This window comes from Natrix helvetica (genome assembly GCF_964273705.1).
Source record: "Natrix helvetica genome assembly, chromosome: 11".
Taxonomy (NCBI): Eukaryota; Metazoa; Chordata; class Lepidosauria; order Squamata; family Natricidae; genus Natrix; species Natrix helvetica.
In genome coordinates, this window is record NC_138562.1 from 12,887,421 (window position 1) to 12,913,347 (window position 25,927).

A 25,927-nucleotide genomic window follows, 5' to 3' on the forward strand; every position below is an offset into this window, starting at 1 on the left:
TAACTTAAGTGCCCCAATTAAGAGCAGAGAAGTGGTCATCCAAGCCGGTTGGATCTTCGTCATAGCAAAGTTAATTTCATTTAATTCACGGTGCAAAAAAAAGGGGGGGGCAGGAACCCAATATTCACATTTGCCCCACAGTGGCAGGAAGACCCACAAACTTGAGAAGATCGTACAAGGCTGAGCCCCCCTCTGTCACTCCACTTGCTGCAAAATGTAATCCAGACTCTTCCAACCAGGCGTTCATTCTTCATGGATGTTAAAAAGTTTGGCAACTTCGTTCAGGTCAGTGTGTTCTTCCCCATCCTTGATGATCTGCAAGAGAAAAAGGAAGCATTTTTCAGTAAAAGCCCTTGGGGGTGGGGGGAAGGGGAGTATAGTGTAGCCTTTATTGCCTCATTCGTGCAATCCATGACAAAAAATACAAGCAACATAAATAGTATAAAGCAGGGGTGTCCAAAGTTGGGAACTTTAAGACTTGTGGACTTCAACTCCCAGAATTCCCCAGCCAGCTCTGCTCTGGGGAATTCTGGGAGTTGAAGTCCACAAGTCTTAAAGTTCCCAACTTTGGACACCCCTGGTATAAAGGATAATCCCCACGCAAGTAATTAGGGGAAAAAGAAGAAGAAAAACTAGTCATACATTTCTACGTGTGCGTGGAGTGATTGTGGTTGTGTTTAAGAGTCTTGACAGCCCAAGGATAGAAACTATTTTTAAACCTATTTGTTCGGCTGGCTATACTTCAATGTCTTCTGCCCGATGGTAGAAGTGCGAAGAGACACTGACCAGGTTGGGAATCATCTCTGAGTATCTTCCTTACTCTGCTAAAGCAGCGAGGCCTGGCGATGTCATCCAGTGATGTCAGAGGGCAACCAATGGTTTCTTGTGCCGAATTGATCACTCTCTGTAGGGCCTCCCTGTCCGCAGTTAAAACCAGCATACCCTACCATAATGCAGTATGTGAGGACACTTTCAATGGTGGACTGATAGAAAGAGGTCATCAGCCCTTGTTCCACCTGATTTTTTCGCAGGACTCTTAAGGAAATGAAGTCTCTGTTGGGCCTTGCCAATCACCAGGGACGTGTTGTTTTTCCAGGTGAGATCTTGACTAATAAACACTCCCAAGAATTTAAAAGGTTCCTCTCTGTGCTTCCAGAAATCAATCCCAATCTCTCTCTCTCTCTGATCGACAAGCTCAATGGCGTAGCCACTGAGCCCCCTGTCCCTCTAAATCATCATGCTAAAGAATTCCAATTAAGAGTAAATCCATCCATTCATGCCTTCCTTCCTCAAACCCAACGGCTTCCATGCATCCACCTAACGCTCCCTCCCAGGACATAAAGAGCTGCGCAAGCTGACCTTCCGAGCGATTGGCATCCGGTTGAAGATGTTCCACAGAACGATTCCTACCACCACTTTATCCCGGAGGTAGAAAATGACCCCTTTCCCGTAATCCTCTCCCTGCTGTGGGGCTTGCGGAGTGGAAAGGGAGGCTGCGGAGACCTTCAGCTCCGAGGCTTCCAGTTCGGTTTCACTCTCTGAACGGATTCCAGTTCCTAGAGATGAACGGCCAGTCAGACACAAACTGGATCAACAATTGCCGCCACCCCCTCCAGATGTTGGGCCCCTTCTCCCATCACACCGGGGAGACCCCATGGTTTCAAGAGACGTCCGCAGAGGTGGTATTCTACCGGTTCGGACCTGTTTGCCCGAACCGGTAGCAGAAATCACGGGTGGCCCCGCCCCGGCTCTACGGCATCCCATTTAGGCCCTTTTTTGCAAAAAGCGCATGTCCAGAAGGTTATGCGCATGCACGAAGGGGGCACATGCGAGTGAAGCGAGTGCATGCGAGCTCACATTTGCGAAGCGGTAGGGAAGGTAAGTGAGTACCACCCCTGGGCAGGTAGAAATGAGTGCCTTGATCAGCCCTAGAGATAAAGAGGCTACTTCCTCAAAGTATGCTACGTCCTAAGCCACCTTACACTGAGACACATTGGACACTGACGGCATGTCTAGAGGGCAGCACGGAAGTCTGTTAAGGGCCTTGGAAGGAATATCTATTGAGAATGATTGAGCTATTTGGATATAGCATATTTTTCAGAATGTAAGATGCACCTTTTTCCCTCCAAAAAGAGGCTGAAAATCTGGGTGCATCTTATACACTGAATACAGCATTTTTTGCCTTCTGAAACCCCGCCCCCTTCACCAAAATGACCGTGCAAAGTCTTATGGAGGCTTTTATGGAGTTCCTGGGAGCTGGGGTGGGCAGAAAAACAACCCGGTTTTTGCTCAATTTTTCCCCCAGGAGCACTCTATATAAGAGGCTATGCATGGCCTCTTTTTTTGGCGAAAAACGGGCTCATTTTCGCAAAAAAACAGGATGCTTTTTGCTTGTTTCCCCCCCCCCCCGCCGCCCCCCAGGAGCACTCTACAATCTTCCTAAGGGCTATTCATGCTCTTTTGGAAAAAAAAAGCCCCGTTTTCGTGAAAAACAGGCCTGTTTTGGGAGGTTTGCAAAGTGGGAAAAATGTTTTTTTTTAAAATTTGCCCCTTGGTGCGTCTTATACTCCGAAAAATACGGCACTCCATCTGGAGAGAAAAAAAACCAGGGTGACAACAACGTCTGAAACACACAAAGGTCAAATAAGAAATTGTGTGTGTGTAGGAGGACGAATGGCAGAACCCGAGGGTAGAATTAAAAAAGGGCTCAGCCTAAAAGAGTGATGGCAAACCTTTTCGGCACCGAGTGTGCGTGCGTTCCTCTAGGCCAGGGGTGTCCAAAGTTGGGAACTTTAAGACTTGTGGACTTCAACTCCCAGAATTCCCCAGCCAGCTCTGCTGGCTGGGGAATTCTGGGAGTTGAAGTCCACAAGTCTTAAAGTTCCCAACTTTGGACACCCCTGCTCTAGGCTGCACCCCTGCTCTAGGCTGCAACCAGGAAGAGGAGCTGCCCAGGGGGTGGTAGCCTCTCTGCTGGGGGTGTTTCAACAGATGTTGGATGCACATCTGCCTACAATGCACCGGCAGGAGAGAGTGAACTAGGTGACCAATGAGGTCACTCCCAAATCCTTACATTCTAGGATTTGTGGATTCCTGCAAGAAGGCAGGCGTACACAAATAATAAACCATGGTATGGCCTACCCAGGTAGCCTGATCCACAACACCTGGAAAACAACGCCTGCAGCATAATTTAGAGTCCTAACCTGATTCCTCCGTGGCAGATTTTGGGGTGTCCTTTGCTGTCCCTTTAGCAAATATGCCCACGGTGGGCAAGCTGCTATCCACAAGGCCAATAGCTTCGTATCCAACGTCTGGGCCAAGGTCACTCCTAAAATGAAGAGAACGTACGATACCGGGATTAGCTTAGAAAAGAATGATGAAATACTGGGAATTTTGCTATTGACACGAAGAGAGTTCTCTCTTTTTTTGAGCCTTTGGACTTAAAATGAACGTATGCTGGAGCTCCGCTCTTTTTTGGTGCCACGATAAAAAAACAAATCCTCCTGCAGAGACAAATTACACTCAAAATATTGGTGTTTTACTGACAGCCTACAGAAAGGCATTGGGGACCAAAGTCCAGATCACTGAAAAGTGAGTTGTCCCTTTTAAGTACAATGAAGTTGATTACATATAATTAATACAATTCCTTTGGTGTGTTTGGCATTTCTCCTTTCTGTCAGGTCACAAATGACAGCTTGGGGATAACTTTAGGAAGGGTTTGCAAGGACATTCTGAATTCATCGCTGCGTGCCTGCAGCCACGGACTGAATTCACCCACTGCATGCCAACAATCACAGACTGAATTCAACCACTGCATGCCAACAATCACAGACTGAATTCAACCACTGCATGCCAACAATCACAGACTGAATTCACCCACTGCATGCCAACAATCACAGACTGAATTCAACCACCGCATGCCTTCACCCATGGCAGACCCAAGTAGAGCTAGAGAGAAACAAGACTGGCAAGACAGCCTCTGGAATTCTTCCCAGACTTTAACAGCTGTGGACAGATGTGCCTGCATTTTATTCTGTGCTGCCTGTGTGTGCATTGGGAAGCATAGGGTGGGCTGCATACATTCTCCTGGGTGGGGTGGTGGTGGTGAGAGGCAACATTAGCAAACTTGTGAGCTCCCGCCCAGCTTCCTCCCCAGCGTGTAAGAAAGCACTGATGGGATTTTTTTTCCCCTGGAATTTTTCTGCAGCCCATGGCTACATCCGAGCCTCTTTCAGTCCCCATCTTTTGTAGCTTCTCTCTGCCATTATTAGTTCCTTCTCTACGGAGTGTTCCCCTGCTGCCAAGTATCACGTATAGGGGACTGGAGGCTGAAGCATACAATGAACGGTTGCAGGAACTGGGCATGGCTAGTCTAGTGAAGAGAAGGACCAGGGGAGACAGGAGAGCAGTGCTCCATTATTTGCCACAGAGAGGAGGGGGTAATCTATTTTCCAAAGCACCCGAAGGCCAGACAAGGAACAATGGATGGAGACTGAACAAGGAGAGATTCAACCTGGAAATAAGGAGAAATTTTCTGACAGTGAGAGCAATCAACCCATGGAACAGAAGTTGCCTTCGGAAGTGGTGGGAGCTTCATCGCTGGAGGCTTTCAAGAAGAGATTGGACTGCCCTCTGTCAGAAATGATGTAGGGTCTCTTGCTTGGGTGGGGTGGGGGGGTTGGACTAGATGACCTACAGTACAAGCCCCCCTCCAACACTGTTAACCTGTAATCTAATGTTTAGATTTTCTCAACAGTCAAGCCCCCTTGGAATGAAAGAATTAAAAAGGAATGAAAAGTTACCAAAACATGGATTGGTGCCAATACGGCTTTGAGGCTCCAGTCATGTTTTCTCCCGCCAGCCTTCCGCTCACAACCGCGTGGTCGTGATGCTCCACTCGTCTCCTGCCTAACTTGATGTCGTAAAAACACGCGGCGTCTCCTGCCTGTAGGGGAAAAAAAAAAAAGAACGAGCAAGGTGAGACAGGTAAGACCACATTCAAGAGCAAAGAGGCCTTTTCGCCCAGGCCTTTTAAGTTTGTTGGGATGGCTTCATTTTGGGATTCTTTTTTCCTCGATTTGGGAAAAGGAGCATGAGATTGACACGTGTCAGTGGTGCAAGGACGGGGAACGGAAATCCTTTCCAGCAATTTTTTTTTCTCCCCTTGCCGGGCTTTGCTTGTTTGTAGGGGGAAAATGGGGAAGGAGCAGGAGGGAGCCCTTGTCTTACAATAGCTCCTTTAGTGACCGTTCAAAAGTTACAACAGCGCTGGAAAAAAGGGGGAACGTACGACCGTTTTTCACACTTAACGACCCTGCGGTCACGCGATCAAAATTCAGGCCGCTTGGCCGCTGACTCCTATTTATGACGGTCGCAATGTCCCGGGGTCATGTGATCGCCTTTGGCGAACTCCTGACAATGGGGAAGCCGGATTTGCTTAACAACGGTGTCACTAACTTAACAGCCGCAGTGGCTGCTTAACCACGGTGGGGAGAAAAGTCATAAAATGGGGCAAAACTCACTCAACGGCTGCCTCGCTTAGCAACAGAAATTCTGGGCTCCCAAATTGTGCTTGTTAAGTCGAGGACTACCTGTTTGAAGCTGGATGGTGGGATCTGAGAAGTTCTTATCAGATCCCACGACTGATCCACATATTGAATGGGACTCTCTGGGATGCCATCCAGACTTACCACCCAGATGTTGGAGCGGGCCTGAAGCTCAGCGTTCACTCTAAAGCCCCCGAAATCGGAATCCACCTCCAAGCCGGCTGACTTAGCCAGCTCCACGTTGGGCTCCAAGCCCACAGCTGCCACAATGTGATCCGTCTCCACCTGAGCAGAAGGAAAAGCAGACACGACTGTTTATGTTACGCATTTCAAAGGGGATTTCGGGATGCAAAGAGCCAAAAGGGCAGGTTACTCCCCAGGAACAATAGGAAGAGGCATGGGAGGGGAACAAAGAAGATGAACCCATGTCCATTTCCCACGCTTCGGCCAGTGAAAGAGATCAAACTGTTATCTAAGCTGGGTCTCTTTAGAAGTTTTATAGCTTCAGCAAAGACATTGTCACAAGGGCCCTTGTTATAGCAGCAGACTGAGACAGAGGGGAGGTTGGGGAGGAACATGGGCCAGTCCTGGAGTCTGGGGAAGGCTCTGATGAGGGCTCTGTGTCAGAGGCAGAGAGGGGGCCAGAGCCATATGCCAGTTATCAGCTGCCTTCAGAGTCAGACATCAGTGAGGCAGAAGAACAGCTGGAGTCTGTTCCCAGTGTGCGCATGCGCAGAGTTGCCAGATGAAGGGAAGAGCTAAAGAACAGGGGTTGACTTGGGATACGGCCACATGTGGACAATGAATGGTCCCTCCCAGAGGAAATAAAAGAGGGAAAGGGGAGTGGAGTTTGCAGGAGTCAATTAGTTTGCTTCATTGGTTTGTGACTCTCCGAGACTCCTTGCCAAGTTCTGCAGATATCACCCTGGCAGCTCTCCAAGCCAGATAAGGTCTGTGACCGTAAATCCTCCCTTGAAAGACCTGGCTGGATGTGAATGAGCAGAATTCACAGTCAATTAATAAAAGGGATTTTTGTTGGGACAAGGAGTTTGCTTCAGGCTCTTGGGAAGCCTCGGTCAGAATACTCCTTCTGGGAAACTCCACTAAATTTGCAGCACATGGAATTCACAGGCCTCTAACGCTAGATGCCTATGGAGCTCCTCAGTCATCCAGGTCATGGTTGTCCCAAAGGTGCTTTTTTAAGAGGCCACTGGACTTTCTAGTTTTTCTTTGAGGATGTTTCACTTCTTATCCAAGTAGCGCTGAAGAATGACCTGAAGAAGCTTCTTGGATGAGAAGCGAAACGTTTCCAAAGGAAAAAACAGAAAGTCCAGTGGCCTCTTGGACAATGTAACCTAGAGAGATCAACCATGTCCTAAAGGAGATCAATCCTGACTGCTCTTTAGAAGGCCAGATCCTGAAGACAAAACTCAAATACTTTGGCCACCTAATGAGAAGGAAGGACTCCCTGGAGAAGAGTTTAATGCTGGGAAAGATAGAGGGCAAAAGAAGAAGGGGATGACAGAGAAGGAGGTGGCTGGATGGAGTCACCGAAGCAGTAGGTGTGAGCTTAAATGGACTCTGGAGGATGTGAGGACAGGAGGGCCTGGAGGAACGTTGTCCATGGGGTTGCGATGGGTCAGACACGACTTCACAACTAACAACAACAACAACCCTAGAGAAATATGCAAGCGTTGTTTTGCATTACTCACTTTCCTTCCGTCCTTCAACTGTATGAGCAGCCGATCCCCGGCTAAAGATACCGACTTCACAACAGCGTTGGGCATCACGTTGACCCCCTCTGAAAATAGAAAGGCCAAAGAAACTGCAGTCTTAGGATGTGGAGGAGAAGCAGAGGGCTGACATCACTGACAACTACAACCTCACTACAAGGAGAAATGGGGAGGCTTTGTGCTCCCCGGCTAGCAAGCAGGCACTCCTGGCAGCAAAGTTCAAGAGTGTATCCAGCTCCTCCTAAGAAGACAACCATAAAGACGGTTGGCCTAACTCAGGGGTGTCCAAACTTGGCAACTTTAAGACTTGTAGACTTCAACTCCCAGAATTCCCCAGCCAGCAGAGCTGGCTGGGGAATTCTGGGAGTTGAAGTCCACAAGTCTTAAAGTTGCCAAGTTTGGACACCCCTGGCCTAACTCAACTCTTCATTTATGCAACCAGTCATCAAAAGATATGTTGGCAGCTTACCCAATACATATCTGCTTAGAAAAGAATAGTCAACCATTCTATTCCAGGAGCAAAACTTTTTTTTGTCAATCTTTGAGAGATGCAGGAGCCTAGGCACGGTGTGCTTAGGACATCAATGTGGGCAGAGCCCAGCTTTTCAGCTTGCCATCTCAGTACAGTGATTATTTCCCTTAGAAAACATTAGCTGTCTGTGCCAAGGGAACACAGAAGGTATTTTACACACAGCATTGCGGTTCATCCTAGAGTAGAGTGGTGCGGTGGCTTAGAGGTGGAGCTCTCACCTCACACTCAGGAGTTCGATCCTAGGTAGAGGCAGATATTTCTCTCTCTGTGCACGTTGAGATTATATCTGCCGAACAAAACTCTGCATTGGCGACAGGAAGGGCATCTGGCCAGTAAAAACACTCAACTCCATCCATTTGCCCATACTCCACCCCGCAAGAGATCATGGGGTCATTAAAAGATGGCTCTTGTGGTTCATCCTAGCTGCCTTTGCTATTTTTAACAGCTCTATTGCAGTTAGAGCTGGAGGATTGCTGTGGCCCACCAATCCTAAGGTCTCCAGAGGAAACTAGCCTGGAATCTTGGCTAAGCTTTCCAGAGCTAGACAGCAGAGATGGCCTGTCACTCAGCAGGTAGAGAAGGTGGTGGAGGCAATTCTTAAACTAAAAGCCAAGAGCAGCCTCGATACCAGACCAAGCCAGCTGAGACCTCCCCAGGTTGCAGAAAGAAAGAAAGAAGAAAGAAAGAAAGAAAGAAAGAAAGAAAGAAAGAAAGAAAGAAAGAAAGAAAAAAAAGAAAGGAAGGAAGGAACGAAGAAAGAGAGAGAGAGAAAGAAAGAAAAAAAGAAAGAAAGAAAAGAAAGAAAAAAGAAAGAAAGAAGAAAGAAAGAAAGAAAGAAAGAAAGAAAAAAAAGAAAGGAAGGAACGAAGAAAGAAAGAGAGAGAGAGAGAAAGAAAGAAGAAAGAAAAAAGAAAGAAAGAAAGAAAGAAAGAAAGAAGGAAGAAGAAAGGAAGGAACGAAGAAAGAAAGAGAGAGAGAGAGAGAAAGAAAAAAAGAAAGAAAGAAAGAAAGAAAGAAAGAAAGAAGAAGGAAGGAAGAAGAAAGGAAGGAAGGAAGGAAGGAAGGAGTGAGGGAGGAAGAAAGAAAGAAGAAAGAAAGAAGAAAGAAGGAAGGAGGGAGGAAGAAAGAAAGAAAAAGAGAAAGAAAGAAAGAAAAGCCCCCAACAGCACCAGAGCAGTAGTGGAAAAGGAAGTAGTTGGCAGTCTCACCTTGCGTGACTTTGTTGGTGGTCCAGTTGCTCAGGTATTCAGGTAAGACTCTGCCCATATTGCCATTCTCTGGGAACATTTGGATGACCTCGAGGCCCTTCGACTGCGCTGCAAAGGGAAGGGGAGAACTTAGGCTGCCTACTTGATTTTTCTGGGAGTGGTTCGTTCAGTCTGAAATTTGGGCACCAGTGGGCCCTGCAAAGACGTCTCTTTTAACAGATGGCCACTGGCCGCTTAATTCCAGTTTTGTTACTAAGCAGAAAGTAACCCGGAAAAAGCCCTTTGGTCTGTGGATGCCCAGGCTGAGTTCTATCATTTGTAGATACCTGGAGGACACTCAACATGTTTTGGCAGGGAAGGCGCAGACAGCATGCCTATTTTTTTTTTTAAAAAAAACTTAATTGCTGCTGTGCCTTCGTTTTGGTTTTGTTCTGTTGCTTTTTTTGATTTGGCACAGCTATTGTGGCTTTTTTTTGCTTATTGCTTATTGCTAGCTGCCTTGAAGTCAAGTGCAAATATTTAAACACATGCGCAATACACAATACACACCCACTAAATAAAGGCTAGGCACAAGGCCACTGAGGGGCCGCACCAATGAATCCAGGCTGAATTAATTGTTTGGAAATAGAGGAGTTTATAAACGCAGCCAGTTACCAGACAGTACTGGTGCTTCTTTTTCTTTGGCAGCCAAGAAAACTAATGTGCTAGGATGGAATTAAAAATAAAATGATTTATTTAGCTAGGCTAATGCCCTAGTACCGAAAATACATAGGAGTAGGAATTCAGTAATCTGAAGAAATGCCATGCTATCCCAGGTATTTTTATTAAAAACAAACTTCTAGAACTGAGCCAAAATTCAGGACTGAGGGAAAATCAAAAGGCAAAAGGACACACAAGTATTTCAAAATAAATGCCATCACACAGGGCAGCATATCTGTTAAATTATTATTATTATTAAACACAATCCTGTTGGTTCACAGAAAACAAGAAGAGCTGTCTTCATTAAGATAATAGGTGTTCTTACTGAAAGATGTGTTGAAAAACCCGGGTGGATAAAAATTGATGGGTTTATTTTTTAAATGAAAAATAAAAAATAAGATTTTTTAAAAAAATTTAATTGGATTATTTTAAATCAAATTTATTTTAGTGTAATGCTTCTGGAGTAAAACCATCTTTATATTTTTACTCCAAAAGCATTATACTAAAATAAATTTGGTAAAAGTAAAAAAAAAAAATCCAATTTAAATTTTAAAAAATCCTATTTTTTAATCTATCTTTAGTTAATTTTCTATTTTAAGATTTAACAATTTGGTTTATTCAGCATGAACAACGGAGCTCAGTTACGTAGCAGGAGGCTGTACATTCTGCAATATTGGATTTTTTAAAAATCAAATTTATTTTAGTATAATGCTTTTGGAGTAAAACTATCTTTAGATTTTTACTCCAAAAGCATTATACTAAAATAAATTTGGTAAAAGTAAAAAAAAAATCCAATTTAAATTTTAAAAAATCCTATTGGGACTGTCGTTGCGTCAACAGCGGGTCAGAGGAGGAGCTGCGGCGGGACAAAGATGACAGTTGCTTTTTCAAAATCACGATTTCAATCGAGTCGATTTAAATCCAGCCCTTTTCCCAGTGAATTAAATCACGATTTCAATCGACCTGATCAAAAATCAAATCCACCCTGCCTAAGATAAAACAAGGATTGGGATACGTTTGAGGTTACTGGTTCCAAGAACTGAATAAAAAAAACTGTTAACAGCCGCTTAAACGCAGGTCTTGCAGCCGCTTCTTCTGGGTGACCAGACTCACCTTTGCGCCCCAGAGCGCAGGCCAACTCGCTCCCTAGAAAACCGCCACCAATAATAGTGACTGACTTGACTTCCCTGGAGATTTTCTCGAGCGAACGGAAATCCTCGATCTGCAATGAAATTGGGCGAATTTGAATCCGTTTTTCTTTTTAATTGCAATGTTTAATAAAATTCCTTAAAAAAAAAAAAGTAAGACCAGAAGATAGCAAAAGAAGCAAATCTGCCTTCTTAGATTCTCTGAGACCTCTGAAAAAATTGCTGTTTATCCCAAGTTTTGGTTGGAACATTTCATAGAATTGCTGTACTGTATTTTTTTTCCCCTTTTGGTTCATTGAAATGCAGCGATCAGCCAAATAACATATAAGTGAAATAGAATCAACTCAATTTTAATTATTATTATTATTTTTAAAAATCAAACATTGTTCTGATGTCGGCTTCACCGAATCAAGCAGACTCCTTGTCCCGACAAAACCCCTTTTTAATTTAGCTCATGTGAATTCCTCTCATTCACATCCAGCAAAGTCCCGGCAAACAGCCTTTCAAAGGTGAATTGACAACCACAGACCTTATCAGGCTTGGAGAGCTGCAAGGTTGATATCTTCCAAATGTGACGCTGTACAGGAAAATACTTGGCCAGGAGTCTCTGAGAGTCACAAACCAATCTTCACACTAATTAAGGGAGCTAATTGTCTCCTGTAAACTCCACTCCCCTTTTGCTCCTCTTTATTCCCTAAGGGAGGGGCCATTCAACGTCCACCTGTGCCTTTACTCCCCAGTCGGCCCTTGTTCCTTAATTGTTCCTTTCACATGGCAACTCTGCGCATGCGCAAACTGGGAACAGGCTCCAGCTGTTCTTCTGCCTCACTGATGTCTGACTCTGAAGGCAGCTGATAACTGTCGGATGGCCCTGGCCCCCTCTCTGCCTCCGACACAGAGCCCTCATCAGAGCCTTCCCCAGACTGCAGGACTGGTCCATGTTCCTCCCCAACCTCCTCACTGTCCGAATCTGCTGCTGCTCATGGGCCACAACAAACCCGCCACTTATGAAATTAAGAGGTAGATGAGCCCAAACCGTAAAGGTTCCCCCTCAGATTACCTTCCTGAAGAGTGTGAGCCTCTTTTCCACCTCCGGACCTCCCCTCTCAAGCACAGGCAGGCTCCTGGGAGCTCCACCTAAGAAGAGAAGGTAGAATAAGTCCACATTTGGGCTTCATTCAAAGCTCTTGAGGACCTGGGTCAATTGGCCATCGCCCAAGAATGTCTGTTGCAAACAGCAGTGAAACCGAAAGAGTGACATAAACGGAACTACTGGCAGTCTTCGACTTACGACCACATTCAAGATGGTTCAAAGTTATGACAGCCTCAGGAAAAGGGACTTCCCGTCTCAAAGTTATGCCCCCTCCCAAGCCCCCATGAACATGTGATCGCAATCGAGGCCACTGCCCTGGGCACCGGCTTTTATTAAGGTATTTGCAGCGCCTCGTGGTCACCTCCTCGGGATCTGAGACTTTCCTAGCCAGTTTCCAACAAAACCACGTCGATTGGGGAAGCGAGATTTGTGAGCCACCATGGAATTTGCTAAATGAACCCGGCAATTTCCTTAACCCCCTTGGTAAAAAAAAATAGTCCTTAAAATGGAGCCTGCTCATGTGATTTTGGCCTTATCGCCACTTTGACTTACGACACAAATTCTGGTCCCAACTGTGGTCCCAAGTCAAGGACCATCCCTACGACATAAGAACATTGGTCCCTACTGGAGGGTGCCCCTAACATCCCCTCCCCCCTCAAAAGGGAAAGTCCTGTTGGACTGGAGTGCCTTAGAACAGTGGCCCAACCTTTTGGGCACCAGGGACCGGTTCCATGGAGAGAGGTTTTTCTGCGGTTTGGAGGGGACATGGAGGTAGGTCTCCGTGAGATCTATCGAGGTGAGGAAGTCGTCCCTCCGGACGCCCTCCAGAATGGTCAATAGTGAATGCATCTTGAACCGCCTCTATACAATGTGGCGGTTCAGGGCTTTGAGGTCGAATATTGCGCCCTCCAGCCCCTCCGACACCTTTGGGACTACGAACAGCAGGGAGTAAAACCCCTCTCCCTGCTGGTCCACCGGAACCAGCCTGATGGCCTGAATGTCCAAAAGACGTTGAATGGCCGGTCTACCTGGTGCCTCTTTTCGCGATCCCGGGATACGGGACAGAGGCAGAAATGTGTCGGGAGGTAGGAGAGAAACTCTAGGGAGAGGCCTGATTTTATCGTCTCCCTGAGCCGGGCGTCCGTTGTTACCTCCTCCCATCGACCGGCAAAGAAGGCCAAACGACTGCCAATGGGAAGGCTCCTGTCGCAGTCCCTTTCGCCTGCGGTAGGGACGAGAGTTTCCTGTACCTCGGTAAGATCTCCTGGAGGGGGGGAATCGTGGTTTTGAATGCTATTTGCATCCCATGGATGAGGCTTCACTTATTTGCGTGGCCCAGTTGCTGGCATGTCGTGGCCCGGTGCTGATCCATGGCCTGAGGGTTGGGGACAGGGGTGGAATGCTACCGGTTCGGGCCAGTTCGCCTCAACCGGTAGTAAAAAAAATGCTAAAAAAAAGTTTTTAAAAAAGTCCCAACGATCAGCTGTGTGACAATCAGCTGTTCCCTGGGATCGTGGGAACTCTTTCTTTTTAGTATTTTTAAACTACCAGTTCGGTAGCTTAAAAATGCTTTTAAAATTGTTTTTTTTTTTAATTGATTCCGATGATTGCGCAACACAGCTGATGGTCACACGCCCGTCCAGTTTACATGACCCTCCCCACCAAGCCACGCCCACAGAACCGGCAGGGAAATCTTTTGAATTTGGCAACTGGTTGGGGACCCCTGCCTTAGAAGCCCGAATGGGGAAAGAAATAAAGTCAATCCAGGGGACCCTCACCTGTAGCTATTAAGCACTTGTCATAGGCGATCTGCAGGCCGTTGTCAAGTTTCACCGTGTTGCCTCTGACATCCATGTGGACCACCTGCAAATCAAGCAAGGCTGCTGTTTCTGTGTGTTCAGAATGACTCACGGCATCTCTGGAGCAGAGACAGAGTGACAGGCCTGCAGTCATGTTCCTTTTAGGATCTTTGGCCTGCCACACACACTCTCTCTCTCTTTCTTTACTATGCTGTTTCACTAGTGGGGGAATTGGGAGGGGGAATAGTAAGGAGTAGAATTGTAGAATGTGCTGCTGCCAAAATAAAACATTCCTTTCTAGAAGCCCAAGGTCATTCTTTGTCTCCGCACCTCTGCACTTGATTGGAACTAGATGGGTGGAAATGCCAGGGTGGCAGAGGAAGATTGGACCATGTGATGGACTTGTGGGTGTGGGGGCAAGATGTTGAACTTTCAACTGGGTGCGAATCCCAGGAAGCTTTCAGATTCGGGTTTCCCACAGATGCACCAACGTGTCTTTCTTAATAAATTGGAAGTTTGAGGAAAGTTCTGTCTTGGGCTCTGATTTAATTTTGGATGATATTTGGAACGCTGACACAGAGCTCATTCCTAACCAGGACTGGTCCAATATAAATCTAGGCGTCCGAGTCAAAGCGATAAAGAGTATCGACCCCGCTCTGTCAAAAACATTACACTGGCAAAGTTGCACTCATACACGGCCATAATGTAACCAGGTTGGCTTTGACTGAATGTCTCGGGTGGACCTATTGTTGGGGCCTGTGGGTTGCCGGCCCCCCAAGCAGCCAAATCAGAGGAGGAGGAGGCGTGGGAGTTAGAGTCAGCATCAAGGCAACCTGAGAGCTCCGAGGGAGGAGGAGGAATGGAGCTGTCAGAGAGAGAGAGAGACAGAGAGAGAGAGAGACAGAGAGACACACACAGAGAGATAGAGAGACAGAGAGAGCGACACACACACACACAGAGACAGGGAGAGAGACAGAGAAAGAGAGAGACACACACACACAGAGACAGAGAGAGAGACAGAGAGAGAGACAGAGACACAGAGAGACACACAGAGAGAGAGAGAGAGACAGAGAGACAGAGAGACAGAGACAGAGAAAGAGAGAGAGAGACACACACACACAGAGAGACAGAGAGACACACACAGAGAGTGAGACACAGAGAGAGAGAGAGAGACAGACAGACAGACAGACAGACAGACAGACAGACAAAGGCAGAGCCTGGGCTGTTCATCCACCCTCAGATGGAGAGTCAACAGCCCCCAGGTCTGGAGGTAGCTAATCAGGAACAGCTGGGTCCAGTGCCTGCCACACGGATGAGCAGAAGGCAAAAGAGAGGAGAGCAGTGGAAATCTATGGGCCGCTCCTTGGGATGGAAGAGCCACCGCTGCTAGCGAAGCCGCATCTTAACTCTGGGGATAATAAGTCAGGGGGCAGAGATGAATAGATGTGGCAGACAACTATTCATCTTCCAGACAGACGGACTTGCTCACCTGCGAGATAAACTTTTTTGCCGGAGCTGTCGGCATTCCTAAGAAAGGAATCTTTTGTGTTCACCTCGGAGGGTTTGTCGTGTTTGGGGAGCTGGGTCAGAACACCCATCTCCCGCGATTTATACAGAATAGTTCATGGTTCAGGGCTGGGCCACCGTGGCTTGCTCAACAAATTTTGGGGTTTGTACCATTTGTGCTCCTTTTCACCCAATCAGAACAACCGTCCTACAAGAGTAGCGTTGCTAGGGATGGCCAGAAAGTATTGATGTTTTTATTTATGGCACCCTTTGAATGTTCTGGCTGCCCTTTCACGCAGAAAGAAACGTCCACAGGACAGAGTAAAAATCAGTTGCACACCAAACGCAGCTGGAGTTAGCTTTAGCAGTTCTGACTCTGGTTCCACTCACCTTCCTTCCGCTGAGGACGGCTATTCCGCCATTCTCGACAAACATCAGGTCGCGCGGGGATATGTAGAAAGAGGGTGGCTGAAAGAACACGCTGCAGGGAGGAGGAGAGAGGAAGGAAGGAGAGTTAAGGGGAGGAAAAGGAGGACTTTGTGAAGAACTGCCGTGATTTTTTCCCCCTTGTGAAATGTCTCGAGGTGCAGTCGTGTCTTTTCTGTGGAGTCCTGGATGAAGGCTTTCAAACTTGCCCTTCCCACAACTACTGAGGCAGTCCTCGACTTACAACAACTCAGCCCAAAGTATATGTTGCTAAGTGAAACAGTTGAGGTTATGCCTCATTGTGCAACTTTTCCTGCCACGTTTTTTAAGTGAATCGCTGCAGTTTGTTAAATTAGTAACAAGGTGAATTTGCCTCCTTGCAACAAACAGTACAGACAATATACACTGTTTGTAGTGTTATATTTCATACTATACTTGTACAGATGCTGTTAAAATTGATGTGGCTTTCTGGACATATAGTTATTCTCTGCTATTTAAAAGAAGATGCAACAGCACTGGGTTTCTTCAGATCAAGCATTTATTTTAAAAAGCTTCTTCATTTTGCTAAGTTGTCTAATTATTTATTTATTTATTTATTTATTTATTTATTTATTTGAACTTATTAGTCGCCCCCTCTCCCCACAGGGACTCGGGGCGACGTACACAAGCAACAGTCAGCACAGTGTCATACAGAGGAGGTAAAAAATAAATAAATAATTACAATACTCAAGAATAGAATAATCTAGAATAATAAGAAAGCAGTATTTAAAAAATAAGTCTAATAATTTGAACATTCTATAGGCATTTATAGTTGTTGACTTACCTCTTTGTAGCAAACAGCCTGATTAGCACAAGAAAAAAAAAATCTGCCTCCCAGCAATTTGCCATGTGGAGCAAACAGCAAGTTTCACTTTCAATTTCTCCCGATCATCAGCTGTTATAGGCTGCAGGGATTGCTATTGTTTATGGAAGCCTCCGCAAGTCCCCCTTTGCTACAAGGAGGTAAATTGCTGGGAGCAGAGGCCAAAGGGTGGGAGCTGGTGGGTCGGTGGGGCTACATTTGGTGTATAAGACGCACCCAAATTTTCACCCTCTTTTAGCGGGGGAAAGGTGCGTCTTATACTCTGAAAAATACGGTAAGTCGAGGACTACCTCTAACATTTTGGATTGACAGGGGAGGGAAAAGCCCAAAGCCCACCTCCGCTCCTTGCCATTCCACTGCTTGAAGCGCAGAGTTTCCGTCACATCCGCATCGTCAGAAAACCAAAGCTCCTTGGAGAGAGGAGGGCGCATGTAGGGTAGCTCAGGGTCTTCAGATACGATGAGCACCTGGAAGGGGGGGGGGGGACACAGCAACATGCCATTCCACGCCTCGACAAGCCACAGGAAAAGCCCCACCAAGGAAGAGGGAGGAACTCTCGGGGCACTTACCTGAGCCCCGGGATCTCGAGCACGGATGGATCTGGCAGCAGCAAAGGCGGCGGTGCCTCCCCCGATCAGCAGGAAAGGAGCATGGGGCGGGACTTCCGGACGAGGACCTGCTGGTACGGCTGCATGAAGTAATAAAAATATCCTGAACAAAACTGAATCCTTCACTTTCCCCTCCCCCACCAAAAAAAGGAAAGAAAGAGTGAGAGAGAAAGAACAAGAGAAAGAAAAAGGAAAGAAAAAAGGAAAGAAAGGAAGGCAGGAAGAAAGGAAGGAAAGAGCGAGAGGGAGTGAGAGAAAAAGAGAGAAAGAAAAAGAAGGAAGAAAGGAAGGAAGGAAAGAGAAAGAAAAAAGGGAAGGAAAGGAAGGAAGGAGCAAGAGAGGGAGAGAAAAAGAGAGAGAGAGAAACAAAAAGAAGGAAGGAAAAAAGAGAGAGAAGAAAGAAGGAAAGAGAAGAAAGAAGGAAAGAAAAAAGGAAAGAAAGAAGAAAAGGAAGGAAGGCAAGAAGGAAGGAAGAGAGGGAGAGAGAGAAAAAGAGAGAAAGAAAAAGAAGGAAGGAAAGAGAAAGAAAAAGGAAAGAAAGAAGGAAGGAAAGAAAGGAAGGAAGGAGTGAAAGAGAAAGAACGAGAGAGTAAGAAAGAAAAAGGAAAGAAAAAAGGAAAGAAAGAAAGGAAGGAAGGAAGGAGCAAGAGAGGGAGAGAAAAAGAACGAGAGAGAGAAACAAAAAGAAGGAAGGAAAAAAGAAAGAGAAGAAAAAGGAAAGAAAGAAAGAAAGAAAGAAAGAAAGAAAGAAAGAAAGAAAGAAAGAAAGAAAGAAAGAAAGAAAGAAAGAAAAATGCAGGAGCTCTGAGGCTTCTTGTCTTCCTGCTACCAGTGAATAGGAAAGAAGCTAAAATTGCTTTTGTTTCCAGGGGTCCTTGGTGTTCTAGAAGGCTGGATTTTTTTCCTTGCAGTCTTTTTGCTACCCAAGCTAGGTAACCTCATCAGTGCAAACCTCCCCTTCCTTCTAGCACTGATGAGGTAACCTAGCTTGGGTAACATAACGTCTGCAAGAAAGCCAACCAAGTTCGGGGAGCACCAAGAACCCCTCATTGCAACCTTGAGCTTCAAATATTCTCCTTTTCTCAGGAGCAGGTCTCTAAGTCCACCTGCATTGCACACGCATTTCTTTTAGGTCTTTTGCAATCCAAGGCAAAGAATAGCATAGGTATTGCATTCCCCATTCCGCAACAAATTGAGTTGACAACTAAAGCTGATTTCAGCACTTGCCAGAGGAAAATTCCGCACCACAAAGGCAACATTTTGCAGGCAGGTTCAATCCCTGGGGTTCAATCCCTGAACTAGCAGGGGCCTGAAATAAGCTTTGCAAAATACAATCTGCCACGGATTACAAAATAGGCATGTGCAGCTTTTAAAGGTCTGCAGTTGCCATTGGGTCTGGGGAGGATGCTCCAAAAACAGAGCAAGGCCAGGACAAATAATCTGCTGACACCCCCCCCCCCCATATCAAGTTTAACTTAATTTAAATTTATGGTCCATCAACATTAAAATGTAGTACAAAGTAGTCCTCGACTTACAATAGTTTGTGACCATTCCAAGTTACAACGGCTCTGAAAAAAGTGACCCAGGGCCATTTTTCACACTTACAACCATCCCCCTGGTCATGTGACTTATATTGGGATGCTTGACAACTGACTCACATTTATGATGGTTGGGTTGTTCCGGGGGTCACGTGATCCCCATTTTCCAACCTTCCGATAAGCCAAGTCAACTGGGGAAGCCAGATTCACTTAATAACCGGGTCCCAACTGCGGTGATTCGCTTAACAACGGTGGCAAGAAAAGATTGTAAAAAGGGGCAAAACTCACTTAGCAAATTTCTCACTTGGCAACAGACATTTTGGGTCGTTCATACGTCAAGGGCTACCTGTAAATGCTTAAATTAACAGACCTCACTTCAACAGACTTTGGATGCCATGTGTGGCTAGACATCTCTAAAATAATGGGAAGAGTTCATTCAGCTGAGATTTCTGTTTCCTGACTCAGCGGCATTCCCGGCAGAGTAACTGGCCAACAACAGTGGCAAAACCCAGGTTAAGACGAGAGGCAGGCAAATGGCTCAACATAGGTGCACAAAATATGCAACACAATATGCACAAAATTGCAGTCAGACTTTCTCCAGATCTACACAAACATCCTTGGATTTAACTGACATTGGACAAAGAGAATCTCTCCCCTCCAAAGAGTTCATTAAAGCAGTGATTTATCCCAACGACATGCATTTTTTAAATAGGGGTACAGGTCATCTTTTGAGGACATTCTCGTAGTTTAAAAGCACCTTTTAAAGGGACTCAGAAGGAATCAAAGCCAAGCCTTGTAGATCAGTTTATCTGATCTACAGTTAAGTTGGGAGGGCTGATGGGTCTTGTGCAATTGTAGGCATTTCCCAAGTTCCCCACAGAGTCCAAAGTCCACAAATATTATCAACTCCGCAGAAGCAAAATGTAAAATTCCCCGTTGCACTTGTTGTTTATTTCCACTTTTGCTGGATTCTTTATCAGAGTGGAAGGAGAATTTGTTTTGTTGTCCCCAGGTGTTCAAGGACAAAAAGGCTAAGACTTAAGCCGGGTTGGTGGTGGGACACACCATATCTTGCTTTTAAGGACTCTTGCTTACCTTTAGCGTCCTGGGAGGAAGATTCTCCTTCTAAAAAGAGAGAAGATACAGTCTGGTAGGATATCAAGTACAGATCCACAGGGTGCAATTTTAAGTCACAGAACGTGCACTGTGCTTGTTTCTTACAGTTGTCTGGTGCAGCTAATAAGTGCTGAGTCCCATATCGTGATCGTTTATTCCATTTCCCTTGCTGCCATGCAGAATTTCTCTCCGTTAGCTTCCTTCATCCCATGAGACTCCCAGAATTGCTCCGTAGAGAGGTGGGTGGCATGGGAATTTAATTAATAATGGGAAATCAATCTGGATGCACCCCATCACTGCATGGAGAGGAGCTGCACTACCATCTCTGAAGTTTTGTCTCGTATTCTTTCTCAGGCTGTGAGTAAATTTAGCTTCCATACCTTCAATATTTTTCTAGTCCTCTCTTATTTTGAGGGTTTGAATGCAGTACTGCAGGTTGACCCTGCCCACTGCTAGGAGTTCAATTCTCACCGGCTCAAGGTGGACTCAGCCTTTCATCCTTCCGAGGTCGGTCAAATGGAGACCCAGGTTGTTGGGGACAATAGGCTGACTCTAAACAGCTTAGAGAAGGCTGTAAAGCACTGTGAAGCAGTATATAAGTTTAAGTGCTATTGCCCTTCCTTCTTCCTTTCCTTTCCTTTCCCCTTCTTTCCTTTCCTTTCCTCTTCCTTCCTTCCTTTCCTCTTCCTTCCTTTCCTTCCCTTCCTTCCTTCCTTCCTTCCTTCCTTCCTTCCTTCCTTCCTTCCTTCCTTCCTTCCTTCCTGTTAGAATGCAGTATTGCAGGCTAACTCTTTCCCCTGTCAGCAGTTCGATTCCCATCAGCTCAAAGTTGACTCAGCCTTCCGTCCTTCCAAGGTGGATAAAATGAGGACCCAGATTGTTGGGGGCAATAGGCTGACTCTGTAAAGTGCTTAGAGAGGGCTGTAAAGCACTGTAAAGCGGTATATAAGTCTTAAGTATTATTGTTATTGCTGCTTTGTTTACTATTTAAGAACTTCAAAATGCTGTCTTCTCTGATCCTTCCAATAGGTCCAATCAGGGTCTATTGCTCCGATTTCTGAACCTACATTTATAGACGACTAAGGCTACCTTAGATTCCCATGGACGTTTCGTGCATTCTCGAGTGCTAAAAACCCACTTAAAATTCTTCCTTAACACAGAACACATCCTAGCTCTTAAAGCCAATCTGCTACAATTTGCCTCCTACCTAAAAGGGATTTCATCTGTTTATCCATGCGTGCGTGCCTCTCTGCGCGGTCTACATCTCGCTGTCGAGCCCTCTTTAAAATCACGTAGGCCTGTAGAACGAAAAGGTAACGTTTTCATAACCCTACAGGGGCACAGCGGAAGCACCAGTCCACACACACACACACACCAACTTTGCATTTCGCGTTAGCTTAGCTGAGCCTATTTGCTATTCCAGCGGCTAAAAACAGCAGCTGGGAAGGCTTTCCTAAAAACTGTTGTTGAAGCTGAGAGGTTCTTTTGAAACTAGCTAAATTGGACATCGGTTAACGATTGATTTGTAAGATCCAGGTTCATAAAATCAGAATCAGAGAAGGTTTTGGGGAAGTGAAGAAACTCATGCTGTGGTCTTAGGCCCTGGGCCATTTGGGGATAGGGAGCAATCCCTGTGGATTTTATTCCACTAGTGATTGCTGACGCTGCTCGTCATTCCAGATTCAACCTAGAAAGAAGGAGGAATTTTCTAACAGGAAGAACAATCAACCCATGGAACAGAAGTTGCTTTCGGAAGTTGTGGGAGCTTCATCACTGGAAGCTTTGAAGAAGAGACTGGACTGCCATCTGTCAGACATGGTGTAGGGCCCCCCGCTTGAGCAGGGGGGGTTAGACTAGATGACCTATAAGACCCCTTCCAACTGTTAATCTGTCATCTGTGTTTTAAGGCCACTGAGCCAGGCCTGTCCGAAAACATTTCCACATTCGTGTGTCCAGAGCGTTGTTACCTCCTCACCAAAGTGATGCCTATTTATCTACTTGCACTTGCATGCTTTCGAACTGCTAGACGGGCAGGAGCTGAGGCGAGGATGGGAACACACCCTGTCACGTGGCACTCGGGTCTCGAACATGGGCTGCCGGATTTCAAGCAGACAAGCCCAGCATCTTAACCACTGAGCCACCATACTGCCCATTTGCGATATTGCAGATTTCCCCCTCCCCCTCCAAATCATCCCAACTTCTGTCCTCAATATTTCTAACTCGGGAGGAAGGGGGGGAATAACCATGGGAAGCAAGATTACAGGCTAGGAGAGCCACCTTGTTAGAGCAGATTGGGTCCCTTTTCTCGGTCATCCGGAGTCTACTTACATAGAACGCATTTCCAATTGCGAAGATGCCCAGCGCCACGGAGGTATAGAGAGTTTTGTTGCGCTGCCATGAATAATTCGAGGTCGTCATTTGCCTGCAGGGCTGTCTTTCTGAGGGGATCTTCCATCGCTGAAAGAGGCCTGGAACCACAATTTATTAGGAAGGAAGATTGTCAGTGATGCACTTTCATAAACCGTGGATGAAAAGAGGGCCAAGAATGAAGGCCAAGGTCTTGCTTCCATGACCACCAGTTGACTGGCCAAAGATGACAGCGACTGACATCGCAGACATCCAGCAAGCTGGCTGGGGAATTCTGGGAGTTGAAGTCCACAAGTCTTAAAAGTAGTCAAGGTTAAAAGTTACCCCCTTAAAAGTTGGTCTCAAACACTGACTCCCACAAAGGTATCCCTCTTCTCAGAAGCAGATGGTCAGAATAAAATGCGTGCATCCTTTTTCATTCCCGTTCCGATTAATTTGAGCATCTATAAGTCCTTAAATATATTATGAAGCAGATGGTCTCGTGCCATCAGGGCCAAGATTGCTTAAGCCATATTTGCCAGGGTGCGGTGTGCAAGTGGGAACAAGCCATAGCAAATCTCGGGTTCATGCTCTCTCCTCCTTATCTTTCACACGGTTAGAGTTTAGACTATTTACCTTAACTGGTCTATTAGGCTTAATGAAAAATAGAAAGAAGAACTTTTATTCTTTTGGGTTGCTGCAAGAGGTCAAGGAATGTGCACGATGTATCCTAAACAACCTATTCAAGGCAATGGATGATAATCTAGGATCCGAGGTCAGAGTTCTAATAAAACAGAATTTAGACAGGAGGTGCCTTTGATCCTCTTATTATTTTAATTATCTTAATGTGGCTTCTTTAATAGCATCTTAAATGCTGCATTTCACCCATTTCCTGCTGGGTAATAACAATTAGGACTTGTAGTTTATTATTACAAGTAACAACTCTAGTATAAGACAGAGAGGACAAACAATTGAAATAAGATCGGGATAGTTTTATAGGCAATCGTTAAGATTTATCCATTTCTTTCTCAATTGGTGACATTTGGCACACAGACACATTGATCTGGGAGATAACAGTTTTAACCTGTAAAATCTAAACACCCATAGACTTGTGCAACATTCTCTATGCACTGGGATGTAATTCAAGAGGCCTAGTATAACCAAGGAGAACAAGCACTGATAGAATACAGGAAGTCCTCAACTTACGACCCCAATCGAGCCTAAAGTTGATGTTGTTAAATGAGAAATGTTTAAGGTCTGTCCCGTTTTACAACTTTTCTCATTTGTTAAATGGATCCTGCGGTTCTTAAATTACTAACACAAGTGAATCAAGTTTCCCCACTGACTTTGCTTGTCAGAAGGTCGCAAAAAGGGATCACCCTAACTGTCATAAATGTGAGTCCATGGCCAAGCATCTGAATGTAAATCAGGCAACCGCGGGGATGCTGCAACGGTCGTTAAGTGTGAAAAACGGTCCTCAGTCCCTTTTCTTCAGTGCCGTTGTGACTTTGGTTACCAAATGAACTGTTATAAGTTGAGGACCGCCTGTATTCAACTCACAAATACCAATGAAGGCCTTTTGAGGAATAAGCTAAGTTTCCAAACAAAAAAATATATATCCCAAAACGCAACAACAGACAGCTTCATCGTCTCTTTACAAACCCTGTTCTGAAACTTTGGAAGAAATTTGGGCTTCTCTGGAATGGAAAAGTGGCATTTTGCACAGAAAGACAAGGGTGGAAGTTTTGTTGTTGTTTTTATAAAAACACGGATTTCGGTCCCAAAAGTGCTTTTCTAAAAGGCAAGTGGTCTTTCTTTGGGGGTTGACCCCCCTCTTTGAAAACATTTTCTGCTTCTCCTCCAAGAAGCTTCTTTAGTTCAATTAGAATAGGGATCCCCAAACTTGGCAACTTTTAAGACAGGTGGACTTCAACTCCCAGAATTCTCCAGCCAGCAAAGCTGGCTGGAGAATTCTGGGAATTGAAGTCCACCAGTCTTAAAAGTTGCCAAGTTTGAAGACTTCTGAACTAGAACTTCACAGAGCCGAAGAAGCTTCTTGGGAGGAGAAGTAGAAACGTTTTCAAAGGGAAAAAGAAAAAACAGAAACCCAAAGAAAGTTCAGTTGCCTTTTGGAAAAGCACCTTTTTGGGAAAGCCTGACAACCTGGATGATTGACAACCTCCAGAGAGATTTAGCCATGATATTTCAGTCTGCCCGACCTAGCAACAGCCCCAGCTCCAGGGCAAAGCCAGATCAAGATGATAATAATAATAAAATAATAAAAAATCCCCACCCCCCAAAAAAACCAGGTTGTGCAAGGAGGCTCCTCCAACCTGGCGCCCTCCAGTGCTGATCAATTACCCCCTTCCTTTATCTGCGGAGACCCCCCCGCAGGTCCAAAGCAAACTCCCCCCCTCCCCACCTGCTTTTCTCTCCGGGAAGGGACCCTCGAGCAAAAGCTGCCCTAGGCGGACCGGCACCCCACTTCCGCCCGGCGCCTGTCACACGACCTTGGGGCGTCGAGAGGACGGGCAGCCAGCCCTTAAAGTCGTTCAGCGGATCCTGCGGAACTCGCGGCCACTGGATTCCTCTTGGGGGGGGGTCATCCCACCGCCCCCCCTTCCTCCCAGCAAAGCTCCTCTCACCTGGCCCCGCCACGAAACACGACCTTCGCCCCAGCCCTTGAGCCGCTCGCGCGGCCAGACGGTAGCGGAACATGACGGCCGGGGCGGGCTGCGGGATCCCCGGTCACCGTCCCCTCGGAAAAGACCGTGCTTTCCCACCCCACCACCTTCTGCGCACGCGCGCCGACGCCTGTCTTCTTGCGCGCGCGCGTGGGCGCAGGCCCGTGCGCGGCGCCATGCTGGAAAGCGTCGTTCTAGGCCTTCGTACTCTATGCCTCCGGGGAGAGGGAGTGGCGTGGGGGAGGGGGCGTGGCTGGCTTCGGGCTATTTTCCGGCTGTAGTTTCCCACGAGGATGGTGCGCGCGGCTTTCTTTGCCGCTTTTTGGGGAGCAGCCGGGCGGGGGGTCAGTGTGAAGGGTCTCCGGGAGCAGCCGCCTCTTCTGCGTGAACAGCCCTGCCCCGCATCCTTAACTCGGCCGTGCTGTGGCTCTGATGCTCTCCACCGACACCGGCTGGGCTGCGAGGGAGGAGGGCTGGGTCTACGGGGAGCCTTGGGCATCAGGGTCCGGGTGCTTTTTTGCAGACGTCAGTCTGCTTTGCAAGCAAGGGAGTGGGATAGAAACTCCTGGGTGAAGCTTGGGTCGACGTGGAGGAAGGTTTGGAGGGGGGGATTCGCGTGTTTGCTTTCACGAGTGGAAGTGCAGGGCTTGCAAAAAAAAAAAGGTTTATTTCTAACCTGAAATGCAAAAGATCTGCTTATAAATGGAGAAGCAAGCGCTTCATTCTCCTTGCTCCGCTTGGTGTAATGCCGTTGCAATACAGTGTGCAGTCCCAGAGTGGGTGTGTGTGATGAATTTGGGTGCACAGAAAAGAACTTCCCGCTTCGGTCCTTGTAGTTGAAGGCAAGGCTAATTGATGAAAATCCATTCGGGACACCTTGATTAGTGTATTTTTAATATTTGGACCTGAAAGGGCTGATTGGAGGCAGAAGAACTGCTCAATCTGGATTAAATGGACTGGAATGTGAAAGAAACTGAGTTAACTTCTGATCTGAATTTGGCTTAGTGTGTTGTACGAATAGTTATGGTTTAGCATATAATATGACCCCATCTGGTTATGTTGCATCAATAAAAACGGTTAAAC

At 46.3% G+C, this 25,927-nt stretch overlaps 1 protein-coding gene across 1 annotated transcript; it reads right to left on the bottom strand.

Moving 5' to 3' along the window:
* Window positions 1–59: 59 nt before the first annotated feature.
* On the bottom strand, window positions 60–24,968 carry AIFM1 (apoptosis inducing factor mitochondria associated 1). The gene is made up of 17 exons (XM_081963959.1): window positions 24,806–24,968; window positions 22,143–22,282; window positions 21,022–21,112; window positions 19,794–19,823; window positions 17,122–17,240; window positions 16,889–17,019; window positions 15,655–15,745; window positions 13,738–13,822; window positions 11,927–12,003; window positions 10,832–10,940; window positions 9,020–9,127; window positions 7,259–7,347; window positions 5,691–5,831; window positions 4,803–4,945; window positions 3,204–3,328; window positions 1,360–1,556; window positions 60–315 (listed from the first exon to the last, which is right to left on the bottom strand). The coding sequence occupies exons 1-17, from the start codon at window positions 24,876–24,878 to the stop codon at window positions 244–246; spliced, it is 1,821 nt and encodes a 606-aa protein (XP_081820085.1). The 5' UTR covers window positions 24,879–24,968; the 3' UTR covers window positions 60–243.
* Window positions 24,969–25,927: the final 959 nt, after the last annotated feature.